This window comes from Leptosomus discolor, chromosome 3 (assembly GCF_034619465.1).
Source record: "Leptosomus discolor isolate bLepDis1 chromosome 3, bLepDis1.hap2, whole genome shotgun sequence".
In the NCBI taxonomy this organism is placed as follows: domain Eukaryota; kingdom Metazoa; phylum Chordata; class Aves; order Leptosomiformes; family Leptosomidae; genus Leptosomus; species Leptosomus discolor.
The window spans coordinates 1,253,827-1,273,822 of record NC_141393.1 but is presented as its reverse complement, the minus strand read 5'-3'; the positions used below and the strand labels follow the sequence as shown (position 1 = coordinate 1,273,822).

General features: G+C 55.5%; 2 protein-coding genes across 2 annotated transcripts in view; one reads left to right on the top strand and one right to left on the bottom strand.

The window, feature by feature from the left end:
- TOGARAM1 (TOG array regulator of axonemal microtubules 1) overlaps positions 1-7,181 on the bottom strand; it is a 46,877-nt gene extending 39,696 nt beyond the window's left edge. Inside the window, exon 1 of the mRNA XM_086462350.1 lies at positions 5,673-7,181. Coding sequence (XP_086318476.1) covers positions 5,673-7,181 — 1,509 coding nt within the window. The remainder of the gene's footprint in view (positions 1-5,672) is intronic.
- Positions 7,182-7,630: 449 nt separating this feature from the next.
- KLHL28 (kelch like family member 28) lies at positions 7,631-19,320 on the top strand. Its single transcript, XM_086462354.1, has 5 exons — positions 7,631-7,662; positions 11,089-11,987; positions 14,618-15,061; positions 17,768-17,976; positions 18,600-19,320. Exons 2-5 carry the CDS (start codon positions 11,089-11,091, stop codon positions 18,761-18,763), a joined length of 1,716 nt encoding a protein of 571 aa, XP_086318480.1. The 5' UTR covers positions 7,631-7,662; the 3' UTR covers positions 18,764-19,320.
- The last annotated feature ends 676 nt before the right edge of the window (positions 19,321-19,996 follow it).

Genomic DNA, 19,996 nt, shown 5'->3' with positions numbered 1-19,996 from the left:
GGAGAAGTAGAGAAGCACAGATAACTGTGCTTTATTGGACAACCTCAGCTTTGGCTTTCAGAAAGGAAGAAGCATGGAAAGCTGAGGTGCTATGAACAGCTACGAAGCCTTTCATTTCAGTATATAAAGCACTGGAGTGTGACATCGTGCACGTTAACCAAAGGATACTAGTTGTTGGAAACAAGACCCCCAGATCAAAGACCAGTATAAGTGTTGTATCTAACGACCTTTTTAAGGGGGGGTGCCATACACCCCATTCTGTAAGCGCACCTCAGGGCAGAGCACTGCTACGCCGCTGGTGCCGGCTCCCCTTCCCGAAAGGCTCCGTGCCTGCGCGACCGACTGCAAGTCAGGCACACCAGCGGGGCGAGGCGGCTCCTCGGGTGCCCAAGCCGTCCTGCCGCCCTCCCCGGGCCTTTGGCGGCACTCTCTGGCTCCCAAAGAGCCAGCTGGGGGCACCGGTTTCGGAGGAAGGCGCTGCAGCCTTCACCCATCGGTCACGTTTCCTGCCGCCCTCGGGACCAGGGAGAAGGTTCCCTTCCGAGCGCAGACAGGGCACCCCCGGCAGCTGAGGCGGTGGCAGCTCAAGCACCTCTGACTCCAGAGCTTCTCACGACGGCGTCTGTAAGGCTGACGCCAACGATGGTCCCGTGCGAACCCAACACACGAAAGGAAACCCCGCGCTCGCAGCCCCAGCGCCCAGCGAGCCGCCAGCTGCCGGTGACACCGCCGGTGACACCCCCGCTCCCGGCACACGCGGCACCGCGGGCACAGGCGGACGCGGCGCCGCACGGAAAGGTGCTGGGCAGGACGGACGCTCTCAGGGAGGGCTGCCGGGGCGGCCAGCTCGCCCCCGTGAGCCCCGCGGCATCGCTGCCTGCCGGCACCTCACGGGGGGGGGTAACACGGAATCAGCCTCCAAGGACCCCTGCGGTTACAGAGGAATGGTCCATCAATCACCCGACCGAACTTCGCCGGCAGGAGCTGCCTTTAGCCAAGCCCTTGAAGGCAATGTGCTCTATCTCCATCCCCGTGGTAGCACACATTAACTTACACGTGGTTTACTTCACACCTTATCTGATCAGGGAAGTCTAGACACGGCCTTGGACAATCACTGTGTAACGTGGCCGTAAAAATACTAGTAGGAAAACAACTTTAAACATTAAGCTAATTTCACGCATCCTTTCAGCCACAGAATGACTCCAAAAGTTAATTTTTAAGCAAATTCATTTCAAAGGAATGTCTGAATTAATTATTAATTTTTTTCCATTTAACATGAACAAGCTGACTACCCAAATTTTACGCATGATACACCTTACTGAAAACAGTTAGGAAGAGATACAGGGCTAAATTTCTTTCTTCCCCCCCACCAACTTTGATTGCTAAATGCCCCAAGGAAAAGAGCTTTATACAGCTTAGGACAATCTCTTTCAGTCAAGAAGGAATGTCTCCAGGTGCACGAAACACAGCTTACTCATCCCAGTGTGCCTTAAGTGAAAGCACAGTTCACCCACTTGCATCGAAGACACATTCACGCCACAGGACAGAAGCAGTTTCATGGCATGGATGTAGGGAAACAAGCACCATCGAGAAGCCAGCAGTACTGTACCAAAAATCACCAAGCCAGATAAAGATGTCCCCTGCCCTGGAGAGCTTCACAGTCTACTCAGGAACAGAAAGATAAGACAAATGATCAGGCCATGAAGACAGAGTAACAGAGTTGTCAGCCTACAGCAATCAGATAAATTCTTCAATACTTCAACCACCGCGTTGTTCAGCTTTCCATCCCACTAAATGCAGGTCTACCCAACTCTCAGTCTCGAGAACAATTCGTCTCGTGCCACATGAGGCCCTTGGTCACAAAGGCAGCTCTCTGGGCTCTGCTGATGGCACAGACCAGCTCTCCATTGACGATGGGGCTGCTGAGGCAAGCACCGTGCAGGTACCTAAACCACATCCCCGCTCCTTTGCTCCCTTGTGCGCGGCGGTGAGCAGCACTGGCCTTCCCGTCCAACAAACCGCCTCCCTGCCGTACCACCTTCTTGAACAAGGCTGTTCCTTTCCCTCGCAGAGGGTAAAGACGCAGCAGCTACAGCACGTCGTGCTTTTGCCTCCCACAGGAGCGCCGTTACAGCCAGACCGCATCTTTACGGACACTGAAGTAAAAAGGAACGTTGGAATTTGAAAAGCTGGGTGCCACCACTCCTTCTGAGTGACAAATACCACCAACACCAGTTCACCAATTGCCTTTGGAGAGAGGCATGCCGGTTACAGCAGCGTAAGTGGACTGCATTGGTATGAGACTGTGCAGGGACACAAAGCTACTCCTCGAGCCAGGCTCAGCTCACGTTCCACTTAATACGTCTGAAAGGGTCGGGCAGGTAGGCACCTGTCAATCCACAGCCACTTTTACAAGCAGAGCTCCCAAAGGCCATGGAAGAGTAACTGTCAAGCCTTACGCCTGCCAGCAGGATGCTCCAAACTGCCCACCGCCAGAGAACCAGCTTGCCTTTCCACACGGACTCAACCAAAGCTTCCAAACCCGCTGGACCCAAGACAGCCCCGGCTGTATTGTACCGGCCTTCGGACCCCTCTTCGTACCAACGGGAACACGGCTCTTGTCACGCCTCACGTCAGGCCAGCCAGCACCGCTACAGCGAGCTGGTGACGCAGGAGCGGGTTTGGGACGGTGCTCACCCGCACCCAAGTGAGAATTAGCAGCTTTCAAAACCTATCAAACGTGGCATCAAGGCTTGTTGTTGTCAGGACTTATCTGCACGTAAGCAAATGCTACGTGGAGAAGAGCTACACTTCAATGTAAAACGAATTCCCGTTAACTGGATGTTTCTGGTTATTCAGGCATCTTTCAAGAGTGCAAAAGGAGCGTTAACGCATCGCCGTTGGTACGGTGGAAGGCTTCAAATTCTGGCACCTGAAAGTTATCCATCTGCTTTCTACCAACATAAATTTCCAAGAACACAACACAAATTGGAAGTTGGAGGTGAAGAGAAGAAGTCAGAAAGCAGAGGGAAGGGACAGGGACAAACAGTCTCTAGGAGGCACAGGATGTTGCAGAAAAACTGTCATTAGGTGCAAAAAACGGGGTTCCTACTAAAAAGGAATAAATACAGTACATGACAAAAGGACTTTCTCCCTGTAGAAGTATTTTCATTGCCACCTGCTGCGTACTGTGTGGCAGCAGTGAAGGCGAAGCAAGACTGGTTAACTTCAGAGCTCGGGTCCCTGCACAGCCGCAACGGAAAAGAGATTCGAGAAAGCAGCCTGCCCGGAGAGACACGAGCAGCTGCTGTTCAGAACGGTGCTTCTGCCAAACAAAGGCTGAAACCGGTTCTGTTCCAGTTCTGCAAAAACAGATCGCACAAATGTATGTCCTACATCTGTTCTTAAGTAGGAACGAAGTGAAATATTTGGCATACTACACAAGGATGTAAGAACAAAGACATTCACAAAGGAAAATGTTAACTTAAACTTGGAGTATTTCCATGATGTTATGGAATTGGAAAGTCTTCCAAGGAGAAAAGAAGAAAACCTGCCATCCCACAACGGTTCGGTCACACAGACAAACGCTGGGATGACGGAGAGACAAGCCGGGTGGCTGTCAGAGGGAGGAAGTCGATCTGAAGGTTCTTCTACCTCCTGCTGCTGGGCTTTGTACGCGGGAGGTAACGTGGGAACTTCCCACAGGCTGCTCAGGATGCGCCCACCTCCGAGCGTAAGACCATAAACAAAACCACAGCCCCACATACGCACACTTAACACTCCAGATTCCCAGCAGTTAAGTTGGTTTCCATCCCAACATTATGAGATGGGATTTATGCCCATGAAGTTTATACTACACATATAAAAATACATATAGTCTACAACACTTTCATCACACAGCTATCAGGGATGCTTCCTAGCAAACCGAGTACCTCATTATCACTGACTTGAAGCTACTTCCCCAGGTCAAATTTAAGCTCACACCATTTCTAAGCACACTTTACATATGCAACAAAACAGACACCAGAAATTAATCGCTTTCTCTCCCTCTCTCCAGGGTTGGAAGCTTTGGGCACCCCTCCTAATTTACAGGGCTGAATACAACCACATGTACAAAAAGGTTAAAAAAATGAAGGAACCATTTCCACAGCACCTATCTGTGACCCCGAGAGAGGGCTGCCTCAGGCAGAGGACCTTCCACCATTCCAGGCAACAGCCAGGTCTCGGTACGCGTGGTGCCCTGCTTTTTGTTCGCAGCCCACAGAAAACCTCAAACCCAGCCAGCAGCCACAGCGGGAGGACAGAACTCGGCCCGCTCTGCCTAGAGAATGCTGGCAATTAACTATTATTTCTACAAGTTGTACCAGTTGATACTGAAAAGCTGTTTCAAAAAGAAAACGCTTCTTGCTTTGGAGGTGTTTCCTACACAACTGGTGCCCAGACCCTCTTTGCTTTGTAGACAACCCATGGGAACTCAGCTGCCCGATTCACCGACTCAAAAAGACAAGGATCTCTCTAGGAGTCTGCGTAAAGGTAACACACACCCCAGTGAAGGACAGGAGCACGTGTGCCTACAGGTATGTACGTGAACTTCAAGGTTTTTCAACCACAGTAACATTAACTTATGTTTCTTTTTCCTAAGAGACTTTATCAGAAGCTCGCCGTCACAAAGCAGCACTGTTCACGACCTCATCCGATCCAGGAACAAGCTCCTAAGCAACTAAGAATTAAATTCTGAATATGCAAACGTGGTAGTGAGGAAGCCTGTTCTATAAAGCTTTTGGTTTTCTTAAAAGATCAACTCACTCGAACTCACTCGCTGGAGATCAAGTTCTGGTAAATCAAACCTGTTCCGTTAAAAGCAAAAAATCAACCACGACGGACCCCCCCCCCCCCCCCCCCCAGCCACACCTCCCGGGTCTGAGCGCACAGACGGATCCAAAACAGATGGCACAGAACAGAACCACTGCCGGCGGCAAAGGGACCTGAACACTTCTTCACAGGTGCCTCGGCAGCTGCTGCCGGGGTCAGGACGTGACAAACCCAAACCTCGGCTCCACCAGAACTGCTATTTCAGCCCGACCTGCGTTCTTCCGAGTCGAATCAGACCGAGGAGCAAGAGCCACATCGACATCTGGCAACCCCCAGGTTTTGTTACAGGTCAGTACCAAAAAGCGCTGACGCAGTCACCCACCAGAGCTCTGCCTTCCAAGCCTGAGCTGAAGTCATTTGTCAGTTTTCCCCCAGAGACCTTCTGTGCTTAGGAAACTCTCTGCAGTCAGTCAGGTACTCTCAAACCCAAATATACAAACAGAAGGTCTGAAATAGTTTCCCAGCTTTTGTACTCATTCCCCAGGTTTTAGCTAGCCATTGTCAGAGACAGGTCACCAGGGTCAGACATAAGAAGTGCCTCACGGAGTCCATCTAACTTAAAAAAAAAAGACAGTTTTGCAAGTGGTATGTTGTCTGGTTCCTACTGCTGTTAAATCTGAGACAAGGAGCTCTCAAATTCTCCCTCCCAGACCAAGGCACCCACACAGACCCTCACACACAGAACACCAGCAGCGCCGTACCTTGCAAACACCCGCCGTTCAATAAACCCCCGCCAGCTTTCCGACCTCCCTTTGGAACATGCCCTAGAACCAACAAGCCCCGTGAGCTGCAGCACATACCTGCTCCACACCCTTTGGGAAAGGCATCCCGACTCCTGAGCCACCTTCCCTCTCTCCAGCACGCTCGCTCTCCCAAGGCAGCTTGTTTTTGCCTTTACCCGCGCTCAAGACTCTTCTCGGACTCACTCCCGGCTGGGCACAGGCACCGTGCGAGCTGCAGGTCTGCGCAGCGTCGTCCCTCCCGTGATACCCGCAGTAACTGCGGGCGCTTCGAGTCCTGCTGCCCATCAACAGCCAGTCTGTGTCTGCTCCGGGGGGCAAACAGGACCCCCTGGTGTGACCGGACGATGGCAAGGGCACGGCGTATTCCACAAACCCTTGGTCCGCTAGTTTCGGCAAGGTCTTCCTGGCCAGCCTGGCCTGCACCGCGTGCATCACCCCGGCCCCGCCGTCCCCGAGTTCCACGGCATCCACCGCCTTGAAGAGGAGGGCGGTTTCGCCGGGGCCCAGGGAAGACGCCAGCACCGCGAACGCTTCCATGGCGGCATGCCGCACCCGGCGCTTGCTGTCCACCAGGGCCGGGGCCAGCCCGGACGCCAGCTGAGCCAAGTCCAGCTCCTCGCTCGGGTAGGTGAGGAGGGCCACGATGCAGACGTTGACCACCTCCTCGCGGACTCTGGAGTTCTTGTGCTGCAGGTACTCCTGCTGCAGCAGCAGGCCCAGCACCTCCCGAGGACCCGCTGCCTTCATCAGCCGCAGGAAGAGGCGGTTGTACTCCTGCCGGATGGCCAGCTTGTTGCCCCCCAGGACCTTCGCAGCGGCGGAAACCAGAGGGGCCAGGAAGGCTTGGACCTGGTTGCCCAGGCGCAGGGCCAGCAGATGGATCACCTCCAACGCCCCAAGCACCACCTTGAAGTTGGAGTCGTCGAGGAGGGTGTAGAGGAAGCTGATGAGCCCCAGGAGGCCGGGGGCAGGCGTGGAAGTCACCGCAGCCTGGCTGGCCCCGCCGACCACCCTCTTCAGCTCCTCCACGGCTTGCGTGCGGCTCTTGTAGTCCTCCTGGTCCAGCAGGCGAGCGTGCAGCTCCGGTGGCAACAGCCCGAACTTCAGGCCGGTGCTGCCGGGCTGAGCAGGGGGTGTCGGCGGCGGTTCCCTGCCCTCACCGACCAGCCGGCCCTCCAGCAACCGCTGCCGGCCAGCGGGTAGGTACGGCTCGGTGCCGGGCTCCTCCTCCTGCTGCTGCCCGGCGGGCCCGGGGCCGCCCAGCTGCCAGGCCAGGCTACGGGAGAGCTCACCGAGGCCACGGCGGGCGGCGGGAGGCGGCGTGAGGGCGCGCAGGGAGGGCGGCCGGGGGGGGCGGCCGGGTCCGCGGCGCCGCCCGCCCCAAGTCTCTCCGCGCAGCGCCGGCCGCGGCCCCCACGGCAGCTCGGCGGCGGCGGCGTCGCCCTCCCCCGGCGCCCGCCCGCCGCGCTCGAGGCTGAGGCACGGCGGGAAGCGGCCCCCGGGGCCCGCCGGCTCCTCCATGGCGCGGGCGGGCGGCGGCGGCGGCGGCGCCAGGGCCGCGGCCATGGGCGGCGCGCGACGGAGCCGCCCCCGCCCCGGCAACGCCGCGCCGCACAACACCGCCGTCGCCAGGGGACGGCGCGCGGCGCGCCTGCGCGGCACCGCCCACGCCGCGCAGGAGCGGGGGACGCCGCCGCAGGTCTGGCCGCTCCCGCCCCGCACTCCGCCGCCACCGGCGGTACGAAGCACGGGGGTGCCGCTGTAGAAGTCTAGAGCAGCGGGGCGGGAGCGGGCAGTGCCGGTAAAGCAGAAGCAGAACCTCCGCCTTCCCCCCACCCCCCCACAGCGTGGGGTGGTGGTACCGCCCGGGCCTGGGGGGTTGTGGGTGCGCGGCGCTTCCCCGCTGCTGATTGGGAGAGGGCGCGGGGCGGTGGCGCCCGGAAGTGACGCGTCTCGCTGCCGGGAGCTGCCGTACGAGCGGAGGCGAGCGAGGCGGCGGCTACCGCGGGCCGGGCCTCGCCGCGGCCTGCGCCACCCCCACCCTCAGGTGAGCCCCGCCCCGCCGCAGTGGGCCCCAGCGGCTCGGCTCGGACCGGACCGGGCCTGTCCTGCCCGGCAGGGGCTGCCCCGGTGCCGGTAGCGCTTCCCGCGGCCGTTCGCAGCGCGGCGGACGCTGCTGCTTCCCTGTCTGTGGAGAGCAGGCGGGACGGAGCGGCCTCAGATACTCGGGGAAGGCTGCGGTCTCCCGCCCCGGGAACACCGTGGCATAAGCGGGAGGGTGCCAGCTCCGTCCCGGAGCTCCCGGCGGGGCGACTGCCGCCCGGTCGCTGAGGTTTCCCCGTCCCCCGGCCTGCCCGAGGCTGCCGGCAGGGAGGGAGACGCGCTGCTGGGTTTTGAGCCGCGCAGGGCGCTTTGCCTCTGCCCCGTGGGACGGGCTGGAGCCCTGCGGTTCAGCGCAACGCCCTGCAGAGCAGAACATCTCACGAGCGAGGCAATTCGCGCTTGCGAATTAATTTTTTTTTGGCCCTTTTTTTGGCACGCAGAAGGTTGTGTTTGTGATGCGCCGGGTGTTCCGAGCCAGAGTCAGCTCGGCGCTCAGGGCGGGTGCTTGTGAGGTGTTGTGCTCCCGAGGGAGTGACAAAACGAGCCGAGCCGCTCGCTGGCTCCAGCCATTTTGTTGCCTAAATAAGGAACTGGCGAGCGCTCAAATGCTGCCTTGAAACAGCAAAGTGCCCGGAGCGCTTCCTGCTGCTTTCACTTGCTGGGCACTCTCGCATGGCTTTTAGGAGGGGGAAACGGCTTTTAGGAGGGGGAAACGGCTTTTAGGAGGGGGAAACGGCTTTTAGGAGGGGGAAACGGCTTTTAGGAGGGGGAAACGGCTTTTAGGAGGGGGAAACGGCTTTTAGGAGGGGGAAACGGCTTTTAGGAGGGGGAAACGGCTTTTAGGAGGGGGAAACGGCTTTTAGGAGGGGGAAACGGCTTTTAGGAGGGGGAAACGGCTTTTAGGAGGGGGAAACGGCTTTTAGGAGGGGGAAACGGCTTTTAGGAGGGGGAAACGGCTTTTAGGAGGGGGAAACGGCTTTTAGGAGGGGGAAACGGCTTTTAGGAGGGGGAAACGGCTTTTAGGAGGGGGAAACGGCTTTTAGGAGGGGGAAACGGCTTTTAGGAGGGGGAAACGGCTTTTAGGAGGGGGAAACGGCTTTTAGGAGGGGGAAACGGCTTTTAGGAGGGGGAAACGGCTTTTAGGAGGGGGAAACGGCTTTTAGGAGGGGGAAACGGCTTTTAGGAGGGGGAAACGGCTTTGGTAAGCAAGCTCAGGTATTTACATTTCTCGTGAGCCTTTTGATTTCCAGTAACTCTCTCCCTGCTGTTCAAAGGAAGTTTTACCTACAGACTGTGAAAAGATCTGGTAGCCCAGAGCGAGCATAGGGGCAACCACTTGGTTTGCGTTGTGAGCCCAAATTGTTGGACTCATGTGTGTTCTTCAGGGCTGGTCAGGGTTCCAGCTGCCCATTCCCTGCTCAACAGTAAAACCAACACCCGCAGATCCGCAGCGTGGGGGAGCGTGGCCGTGCGGGAGGTGTGCGAGGTACAACAGTGGGCATCTCTGCTGAGTCGGTGTGAGAAGTTGTATTTCTGCAGAATAGCTTAAATGTAGTTATTTATACCTGTTTGTGCAGGCTTTGCACCTGAACTGTAACCGTTCCTTTGTCCTGCCGTGGGTGTTGTGATTCCTGCGGACGTGTGCAGTCGAGTTGTGAGCGCAGCGCAGGCACAGGAGGAAAAGAAGGTGGTTTGGCTGCTGAACAGCTCTTCTGGGTTTTCCCCCCCATATAATTTGCCCTGTGAAAATGCTGTTACATGGAAAATGTATGGAATCTTGCCTTTTGCAGCTGTGCTTAAAATACTTCATTACAGACGTGGGGGTTTTTTTCCAGTTTAGGGTTACAATAGGAGAGGGATGAGCTTGCTTATCTTTTAATCGGTCAGAGGTTTTCTGTTCCTCGCTGTAAGCCTTTGGTTCTCTGTCAGTGCTATGATGTTCTGTATTTAAGTGCTGGCAGCTAATTTTGTTCTTTCAGATGAAGCGCTTTGTAGGTAGGTTCGCTGCAAATTAGGTGTCAGTTAAGGCGCTGTAAAAGTGATGAACGACTTAATAATAAGATAAAAGTAGCGAGATCTTGAAGTTGGTGTAGTCACTTAGCAATTCAAAGTTAAATCAGCCTTTCAGCTCAGAAATGGGGTGGTTGCAGCCTTCTCTGTAGAACAATAGCTGTGTCTCCTCCGGGCCCAGGATTCTGACACGCATTCCTGCCCCCCCCCCCTCCCCCCAGCCCTCCCACCCAGTGATAACTGGGGCTGAACAAAGACCCGCTGCTCCAGCAGGGGGTGGGGGGCAGCGCTGCTGGGATCCCAGCGGCGCTGAAACGGGGCAGCAGGTATTGCAGCGCCTGCCAGGGTCACGGTGCCAACTCGAACTCTCTGGAAGAAGCGTTTGGGGGTTTTGTGGAGCTGTGGGCAGGAAGGGGGCTCCTTCTCCCTGCCCTCACGGGGGGTGTTAGGGAGCGGGGGCGGCTGCCGGTGCCGCCAGGGCGTGGAAATGGTGATGGACACCTGGAGGCTCAGCCTGCCCACCCGGGACCGGCTCCCTGGCTCACCCTGGGGACCTCTCACCAGCTCCCGCCGCTGACGGTGGAGGCAGGCCCAGCTCCCAGCCTTCCCCTGCTCTGATCTCTCCAGAGGGTGAGGGCACGGCCCCCATGGATTTCCTCGCGCGGCAGAAGCCACTCGGTGAGGCGAGGCAAGGCGCTCCCCCTTCTCTGCCCCTTCGGAGCACAGTAGCTCTGCTCCAGCGCCCCCTTTTCCTGCAGCCCAGGGCCCCGCTGGCTCTGTGGGTCTTTGCCTCTTTGGGCAGAGGCAGGGGCTGTTCTGCCCCGTCGAGGACGAGGGGACCAAGAGCTGAGCCCTGCCCGCAGCCCCAGTTGATGGGGAAGCACAGCAGGGCTTGGCTGTGGCACCAAGCAGGCCGCAAGGCGAGTAGCAGGAAGTGGTTGAAGAACTTCTAAAACTTTGTCTCAAATAAGCCAGTTCTTTATTTATCTCTGGTTTAATTTCAGTCACCATTCGGTTCTTAAACATCTGATGTGGAATCCCCTCATGTATGCAACGCTTCAGATAATCTGCGTTTTACTCCAGAATGAAAAAACAAAGGGTCTGTGTTGGTGGTTTTTTTAGTCGAAGATTAATATAGCATTAATGAACATCTGATTGTCCTGGATTTAACTTGCGTGAAAGAGCATAGTGCGTAAGGATTGGAAAAGTGAATCGGGAAGTAATAAACCCAATTAAGATGGAAGCAAAAATGGAAAAATACATTTGAAATGTTATGTATGGCATGTGTGAGTGACATGAGTAATGAAGCTGCTGAAATGAAGCCCTGAGTAACGCGTTAAAAAATTCTGTCTTGCCACAGATGGACCAGCCGTCTCCAACCTACATGCTTGCCAACCTAACCCACCTGCATTCCGAGCAGCTCCTGCAAGGCTTGAACCTCCTGCGCCAGCACCGCGAGCTCTGCGACATTATCCTCCGGGTCGGCGATGCCAAGATCCACGCCCACAAGGTGGTGCTGGCCAGCATCAGCCCCTACTTCAAAGCCATGTTCACGGGGAACCTTTCCGAGAAGGAGAACGCGGAGGTGGAGTTCCAGTGCGTGGACGAGGCGGCGCTGCAGGCCATCGTGGAGTACGCCTACACGGGCACCGTGTTCATCTCGCAGGACACCGTCGAGTCGCTCCTCCCGGCGGCCAACCTCCTCCAGGTCAAGCTGGTGGTGAAGGAGTGCTGCGCCTTCCTCGAGAGCCAGCTCGACCCCGGCAACTGCATCGGGATTTCCCGTTTCGCAGAGACCTACGGCTGCCACGACCTCTACCTGGCGGCCAACAAGTACATCTGCCAGAACTTCGAGGACGTTTGCCAGACGGAGGAGTTCTTTGAGCTCACGCATTCCGAGCTGGACGAGATCGTCTCCAACGACTGCTTGAACGTCGTGACGGAGGAGACCGTGTTCTACGCGCTGGAGGCCTGGATCAAGTACGACGTGCAGGAGCGGCAGAAGTACCTGGCGCAGCTGCTCCACTGCGTTCGGCTGCCGCTGCTGAGCGTCAAGTTCCTGACGAGGCTGTACGAGGCGAACCACCTCATCCGGGACGACCACACCTGCAAGCACCTGCTGAACGAGGCCCTGAAGTACCACTTCATGCCCGAGCACAGACTCTCCCACCAGACCATGCTGATGACGCGGCCTCGCTGTGCCCCTAAAGTCCTCTGTGCCGTGGGAGGGAAAGCCGGCCTCTTCGCCTGTCTGGAAAGGTAGGGGACGCTTCAGGCGCGGCAGCCCTCGGCTCGTGTCGCCCCCACGCGTGTGTGTGGTCGCCCTGGGGCAGGGCAGCGTTAAGACAGGCAGGAGGAGCTGCGGGTTCAGGGCTGTGGTTAACGTTTTCCTTCATAAATAGATTTTTTTGCTGAGGAAGGACGAGCGCTGAATTGGAAATGCTTTTTGATTTCGTGAGTAATCTGCAGTGTCGTGGGGTTTTGTTTGTGCCAACGAGAATGGCTACAAAATCTTATCATTTTGATTCTGTTGATTGCTTAATAAGTGATTAATGGAAGTTTGTGTGCTACTTCTTGATCCTCTCAGACCTTTTCGTTTTACAGAATTTTTTCCTGATCTATTATTATTCCAGACAATCAAATCATAAAATTCAACTAGTATAGGACAAATATGCTTCCAGGTAACTCCAAAGTCCTTGCAATTAAAGCAGACTGAATCAGAGAAGAGCAGAGGCCATCCTTAGCCGTGTCATGTTCCCGATGGTAACGCGATCACACCGCTGGTCGCTGAGCGGGTGTCCGTGCCCTGCGGGCGGGAGCAGGTACCTGCCCGGCTTTCCTTACCCAGCTTTCCAAAGGAACCTCCCCCCGAGCTGCTGGAGTACATCACCGAGGCTCGTCCTGTGAGCAAAAGGGATGTCACGGGGAGAAAACCAGCTTGCTGGTGTGGTTGGGGTTACTGGGACCGCAGTGTCAACGCTTCCAGGAGCGGCGGTGAAGCGAGGGGTGGCTCTGCCCGCGTGCGGGTCCTGTGCGGGCACAGGCGGCGGTGCCGGACGGGCCCTCGTCACCTCGGGACGCGTTTGCTGCCTGGGCTGGTTCTGCAGCTGGGGCCCGGGAGAGGGCTCTGCTCCCAGGTGCTCTTGCCTGGGACAGTTCCCCGCTCGCATACGGATACACACGCTGCAAAGCCTGGGAGGGTCTGTGTGTTCCTCTTCCCGGCGTCTGGAGGTGGTGTCAGAGTTACTTAAGTTGGCTTCCCCCATGATAGGGGTCGGTGGTGACTGGATGTTGGGACTGGGAGTTGCGGGTTTATGCATTTCAGAAATAAAAGGGGGTTTGTGCTTAATAAAAAACCTGTTTGAGTGAATAGTCGTCCTCTGATATCCTTCAGCTCTTTCTTTCACAGCTTCTTTGGTTGTAACAATATTAGATACCGGTGTAGTTTGGCTCTTTTTGGTTTATTTTTAGACAAAAATGCTCTTTACTACTGTTAACCATGATTTAATGCACACAAAAATTAGCTTTTCCTTAATTTATTATTCATAGTAGTCTTTCCTAAACTGTTGTTTCGGTTAATACTTAAGTTTAAACAATTGCTTTTGACATGCAAAAAAAAAAAAGTCAGAGTTCGATTAAACAAACAATTCCGAATACAATTAAAATTGTGAAGTAGGAAACGAATATTCTGGTGGTTCTTTTCGTTTGCCCGTGCGGAAGGCTGCCTTCGCACTTAGAGCGACCCGCTGCTTCCCTGTAGCGACCGCGCTCGGAAGGGAGCGGGACTGGCTGTGTTCTGACGGGGCTGCTGCTGCCGAGAGCCAGCCTGGTGGCCCCGCAGCCCCTGGTGGCCCTGCAGCCCCTGGTGGCCCCGCAGCCCCTGGTGGCCCCGCAGCCCCTGGTGGCCCCGCAGCCCCTGGTGGCCCCGCAGCCCCTGGTGGCCCCGCAGCCCCTGGTGGCCCCGCAGCCCCTGGTGGCCCCGCAGCCCCTGGTGGCCCACAGCCCCTGGTGGCCCACAGCCCCTGCTGCCGGGTGCTCAGCCGGTGGCTGTCAGCCCTCCAGTGGCTTCGCTTGCTTGCGTGTTTTTTGAATGGGCCCCGTTCCCTGTGTCCTAAATATTCTTCTGAATCATTTAAGTGATTTACCGACCAGACTATTTCAGTAGATTGGCCAGACTCGACACGTGATAGACTAGCCCCACCACGTTTTGACACTGAGTATGATTAAAAGAAAATGCAAATAAGCAGTACTTTGAAAACAGAGTTTTCAAGTTGGTTTGTTCTACTTGGACGTTTTGTTTAAATTGCACAGTGCATGTAAAATAGGTATTTACAAACCCGCGGATTTTACTTTCTAAATGCGTGTTTGTACGTACGTGCAGACAAGTGCTTCCCCCGCTCATTCTCCTTTTCTCTCTTGCCAATCTCTGGCAGCTCTGACTTCCCCCTCCGCGCCCCCGTTTACCCTCTGGTTTGCATTTTCAGCTCACCCCGGTGGCAGCCTGACTCCAAAAGCAGCTCTGGCACCAGCACTGGCGTGCCTTCCCTCGCCTTACGCCGATGCTGCCCTGCCTGCGCCGCACTCTGCCGGGCGGGACTTTGGGAACTCAGCGCTGCGGGGCTGGGGCTTGGCGCCAGGGCTTCTTGCTGTGGCGCTGCCAGCCCCATGGCTCTTCCCTCCAGAGCAGTATTTTATTTTAGCTTTTGATTTTAGCTGCCATTTGGGCTCTCGGAAGAGACAGCGAACATCTGATGGGGTGTATGAAAGAGTCCGAAGAGTGTGTTCCTTGGTGCCCCTCTGTGCTTCTCGGAGCTTCGGAAAGTGAGGTTGTCATAAAGAATTTCTCGGCTTCAAGGTTTGCTCACGTCTTCTCTGTTCTTCTGTTTCAGCGTTGAGATGTATTTTCCCCAGAACGACTCCTGGATAGGCCTGGCACCTCTCAGCATTCCCCGCTACGAATTTGGAATATGTGTCCTGGACCAGAAGATCTATGTCGTGGGCGGGATTGCCACCCACGTGTGTCAAGGCATCAGCTACCGAAAGCACGAGAACTCAGTGGAGTGCTGGGACCCCGACACGAACACTTGGGCGTCTCTCGAGAGGATGTTTGAGAGCCGGAGCACGCTGGGGGTGGCCGTCCTGGCGGGAGAGCTCTACGCCTTGGGCGGCTACGACGGGCAGTCCTACCTACGAACGGTGGAGAAGTACATCCCCAAAGTGAAGGAGTGGCAGCTCGTGGCCCCCATGAACAAGACGAGAAGTTGCTTTGCTGCGGCCGTCCTGGACGGGATGATTTACGCCATCGGCGGGTACGGCCCTGCCCACATGAACAGGTACGGGCTTCTGCTGCGGCGGCTCCGGGTGCTAAGCTGGGAATCTGCGAAGGCCGCTGTGTTTGGCAAGCAATTAAAAATGATTCCAAAATAGATTGGTAATCCACAGCGGGCCTCGTTAATCCGTGTGCTGCAGTATCAGCCTGATAATTCAGCTGGGAAATCTTTATTTTGACTTCCCTTTGCGTTCCAGCTCAGAGCTGGTTGGTTTGGGGGGGGTTTCTGGTTTGTTTTTAACGCCTTAAGAAGGGAAAACGGTAAAGGCAAGCACCCACGTGCGTATTGCTAAGCCAGGGGGTGCAAGACACCTGACCTTGTCTCCCCCCAAGCTGGTTAGCTCAGCAGATCACTGTGGTGTGGCCTTACTTGCTCGGCCCCCGAGGCAGCGTGCTTGTGCGTGCGTCACGGTGCTGCCCCCCGGTTACCGAGCTCCCGGGAGAGCCTTGCCTAGCGCTGCGCCAGCGCTCCTGGATCCCCGTGCCTCGGGCCTGCCGAGGACAGGGCGCGTGGTCAGCGCTGGCGTTTGAGCGCTGCTCTGGAACGAGTGGGGCTTTTCACGCGTTTAATCCACACAAAATAAATATGTGCCTCGGGTGGAACCTTAAGGTAGTCTTCATGGTAATAGGAAAGCTCAGGATGGTGGTTACTGGTGTGGCTCCTGGCTAGGAGCGGGCTCGCTTCAGCCCTCACAAGGGGCTTTCCCGACACCAGCGTGCTCTTTGACACCACCAGCTCCACGTCGCTCCGTATGGATGGACGGGGCCTTTAGTTATGCAAAGAAATCGTTTGTGTCCTCTTTTCTTCGTTAAAATGGGAACAAATCAGCCCTATGTCCCTTCAAGAAGCAAAGGAATAAACTTCAAGCCTAAATAGCTGAGTCAGGAATGAAAATGAAAATCTTGCTCGTAGGAAGCGATGCATTGGCTGTTGAACAGCGCAGTGTGACAGCGTTGCACTGGTCATTACTTGTACTTGCTCTCTGTACTCGATAGGTTTTTGTGTAAAGCAGTTTGTGAAGCAAAGGATCAGTTCCCAAACAGGAGAGCATGGCTAGGTAGTTCCCATTTGGAAAACACAAACGATCTTTTAGGTTGCTGGAATAAAAAACAACAATAACTTAAGCTGTTTGGTGTGGTTGTGACAGGATTTCATGAAACTTAACGTGACATCGTTCTAGTGGCTTACACTCTAAATTACGGGCTGTGAGAGCCGTTGAAATACTTAATAGACAAGCGAGCCATCTCTAGGAGTTTCCTGTTGGCTGCAGGCTTTCTGCACGAGGGAATGTGACACGGAATACTGAAGCTGCGCTGCAGTCCTGTGTGGTCCCTCCCTGCCAGCTTGGTACCCCGCGGATCCGTCGGCTTTGGTAGGAGCTTAAGGCAGCGTTGGCAGCAGAGCGGAGCGGGTGTGCCAGGAGTTACTGCGGGACCTCTGGGATGCTCGCCCTGCTGCAGACCACAGAAAAGGGAAGATAATCGAGCCCTTGCCCTTGCTCTTGCCAGCGGTGGTTCCCCAAGGCTGCGCGCTCAGGCCTTTGGGAGGTAAACTCGGTCACCTCCCTTCAGGAGATGTCTTTGTCAAGCCGTACCTTTGAAGGGAAAGCTCCTGACATGAAGGTTCTGCAGTAGCCTGACTCCTGGTGCGATGTCTTCTCTCTTCCTCGGTCAGAAAGGAGTTGCCAGCAGCTCCTGTGGAGTTAACTGGAATACGATATTTCATTATTTCCCTTTTAAAATTTAATGTACTTTTTACTGAATAATTTTGGTTTTACGAATTATTCAAGGGTGCGAGAAATACGCAGTCGCTAGACTCGCACAAGCTCTGGCGTTAAAAGAGCGCTGACTGCTGTGCAATTGAGCACCTTTTCTCCAGCTCTGGAGTGCTGCTGATTTTTCTCTCCCCCTCTTTTCTGCCCCCTCGTGCTGCTGAAGCTCCACTTTGGGCAGGGAGCAGCTACGTGCCGTGAGGGTGTTAATGACTCTGACCATTTGTACAGCTCCAGTGATTAAAAAAGATAATGATGATGATGATAATTCACTTCCATCTTACCCTGAAGGCCTCTTCTGTCCTTAGTGCTTTGATCAGCAACCTCTTTACTGCTTTTCCTGAGGGATGTGCTCTCCACGGGTTGGTTTTTTTTTTTCCTCTGTCTGTTATTTTCAGGCAAGCTTCAAGGAAGTTCCTGATCCGCTGTGTTACCCCAACAGATCTTCAGCTCTGCGTTGGGTTCAGTTTTTCACGAGTTGCTTTTTTTTTCTAGATAGCAGCAGCCATCCCCGAAAGAGCTTTCAGTTCTGAGGGCAGCTTCGAAGCTGCGTTTCAGCGCGTAACCTGGAGATCCGGGGTGGTGGCCCGAGGACATCAGGGGAGCGGCTGAACTGCGGTCGCTGTGTCGGGATGAACTGGGTTAAAACCGCGTTTCGGCCGCGCGCTGTTGAGACCCCCCCCAGCTGCTGGGTGGTGTGGAAGGGGCAGCAGGATGCGGCTGGGGCTTCCTGGCTCTAGTTTCTCGTGCGCTGCCGTCGGGCAGCACGAAGCGGCCGCAGAACGCTGCGTCCGCTCCAGCCCTCTTCCGCTGTGCTGCGTGTTGGGGCGTCGCTTGGCAGGACGGGCTGTGCCTCTGACCGGCGCAGGTGTCTCGTGGCGTGAAAGTCAAGTGCCCCCCAAACCCCAGCCTCACAGGTCGGTTGTTTGTATTCGCAGCATGGAGCGCTACGATCCGAGTAAAAACTCGTGGGAGACGGTCGCTTCGATGGCGGATAAACGCATCAACTTCGGGGTCGGTGTCATGCTGGGCTTCATTTTCGTGGTCGGCGGGCACAACGGCGTGTCTCACTTGTCGAGCATCGAGAGATACGATCCCCATCAAAACCAGTGGACTGTGTGTCGGCCCATGAAGGAGCCCCGGACAGGTAGGGGCACGCGGGGCTCTCGGCAGGTGACTCCGATGTCCTTTCGGGAATAAACTGGCCTTTGAGCCGACAGTAGCCGCCGTGAAGTTGCGGTGACTTGTGCACAGAGCATCGCGCTTCGTCTGTGAGTGAGGATCGCCTGTTCAGCTCTGTGAAAGAACGAGGATTTCTTTCTCTATTTTTAATTACAGTCCAGTTTGTTAATGCTGACCTGTAACAAAGGTGACGTGAAGTGATATCGCTGCGCTGCCGCCTGGTTTTCCTTTGATTTTGAGTGAGCTTCAGCCGCTCTGCGGTTACTGTTCTGTTGTGGCTTATCGTGCGTGGAGAGTCAGCAGTGCGCCCTCCCTTCTGTGTCCCTGACAAGGAGGGTGGGGACACGAGAGCATTGCTTTGCCCTGGGAAAGGGCGTGAGAGCAGTAAAAAAGGGGAGTAAGACCTGAGAGGGAGGGGCTCTCCACACACACCGGTTTTCTTTAAGGACAGCCCGGAGCAGGGGGGGCTGTGAGAACTTCCCGTTCAGCCTTCGGCTGGGGGGGGGGCGGGTCCAATTGGGAACAAAACCACCACTTATTTCCGCACCTGGCAATCATCAATCCTTCCCTTTCCTTCCTTTCCCCCAGGAGTTGGTGCTGCCGTGATCGATAACTACCTTTACGTGGTCGGGGGCCATTCGGGGTCGTCCTACCTGAACACGGTGCAGAGGTACGACCCCATCGCCGACGCCTGGCTGGACTCCGCGGGCATGATGTACTGCCGGTGCAATTTCGGCTTGACCGCGCTCTGAGGAGGAGCAGGACTTCCACGGACCCGATGCGGGGGTGGAGCTTAGCCTGCTTGGAAACAAACCCCGCTGGGGGAGACCGTAAGCTGCGTTTTCTGGAGCTGGGAAGCTGGAGGCACGTGGTGAAGGTGGGGTTGCAGTGAGGGAGGACTGGTGTTCTGCCGGTGACCGGCCTTGGTGACTCCGGGGACGCGGGCGGAAGGGACGCAAGGCTCGTCACCAGCTGGGTCGAGCTGGCATCCTGTTACTGGCGGTGGAATTTGGAGAGGACTGTACATGCCTGGGCTGTGGATAGAAAACCTCCTGTCTATCTGACCCTTGCACCTTCTAGAGCTTTTCTCTCTTCTCCTGCCTCCTCTGAAACCTGAAGTTTACTGCGCTTGAGTGAGGCGTGCGCGTGCGGTGTGCGGCCGGGCCGTTTGCTGCCCGCTGTCTGGTTGTGTCTTCGTATGGAGAAAACGCCAGTGCTTCGTCGTTTTTTATGAACAGTAACTAAAGGGCTGCCTTGTTCCTGTATCTCAAGGTTTGTACATAATAAATGCCGTGGGATGTTGCCTGTACACTCCTTTGTCACCCGCTTACTGGCAGGAGGGCCGGGATGGGAATTAGTGACTACTCACAGAAATTCACAAGGCGGATCTGCTGCCTCTCAGTGAAATTTTGGGATCTGATGAAGAGAAATCACACTTTTAACTTCCCTTACGTTTTCTTTTTGTGGATGAAGGAGTGCTGGATGAAATGGCTCGCTCTCGCCAGTCTGCCGAGTGCTCTCAGTCGTAACGCGAGGCGAGGTGACCACGGTAACGCACGGGAAGGTGCCACAGCAGCGTCATAGCGTGGTCTGAATGAACCCTCCCAAATGAATCCATCCCATCCTTCTCCCAAGCGCGCTTGTGTCCATCTCCTGTCTAACTTCCTTCTTTAAAAGAATGTATGATTGCTTTCTGAGAGCGTTCGGACCTAAAACTGGTGCTAAATGTAGGACTTAAGGGTGAGGCTGTCACTGATTCCAGTGCAGAATGCAGAACGCACGCTTGTTTTGGTGGTTGTAGTGGGGGTTTTGGTTCTTTATTTGCTTGATACATTCGTGCCTATGAAAACTGTCGAGAACAACACCCTGTGCTGAATGAGCTCTATGTTTGTTACACTTCCTTCTTTTTTTTTTTTTTCTTTCTTCCCAGAAGATCAACGTTTGTTGTTCCTACTCTCCCAAACCCCTAAGTAGGGAGTGAGCAG

Bases quoted from the DNA above. Each gene is read 5' to 3' on its own strand.
- KLHL28 (XM_086462354.1), top strand. From the start codon at position 11,089: ATGGACCAGCCGTCTCCAACCTACATGCTTGCCAACCTAACCCACCTG. The intron at 11,988-14,617 runs GTAGGGGACGCT...CTTCTGTTTCAG, and splicing joins CTCTTCGCCTGTCTGGAAAG to CGTTGAGATGTATTTTCCCC. The intron at 15,062-17,767 runs GTACGGGCTTCT...TTGTATTCGCAG, and splicing joins GGCCCTGCCCACATGAACAG to CATGGAGCGCTACGATCCGA.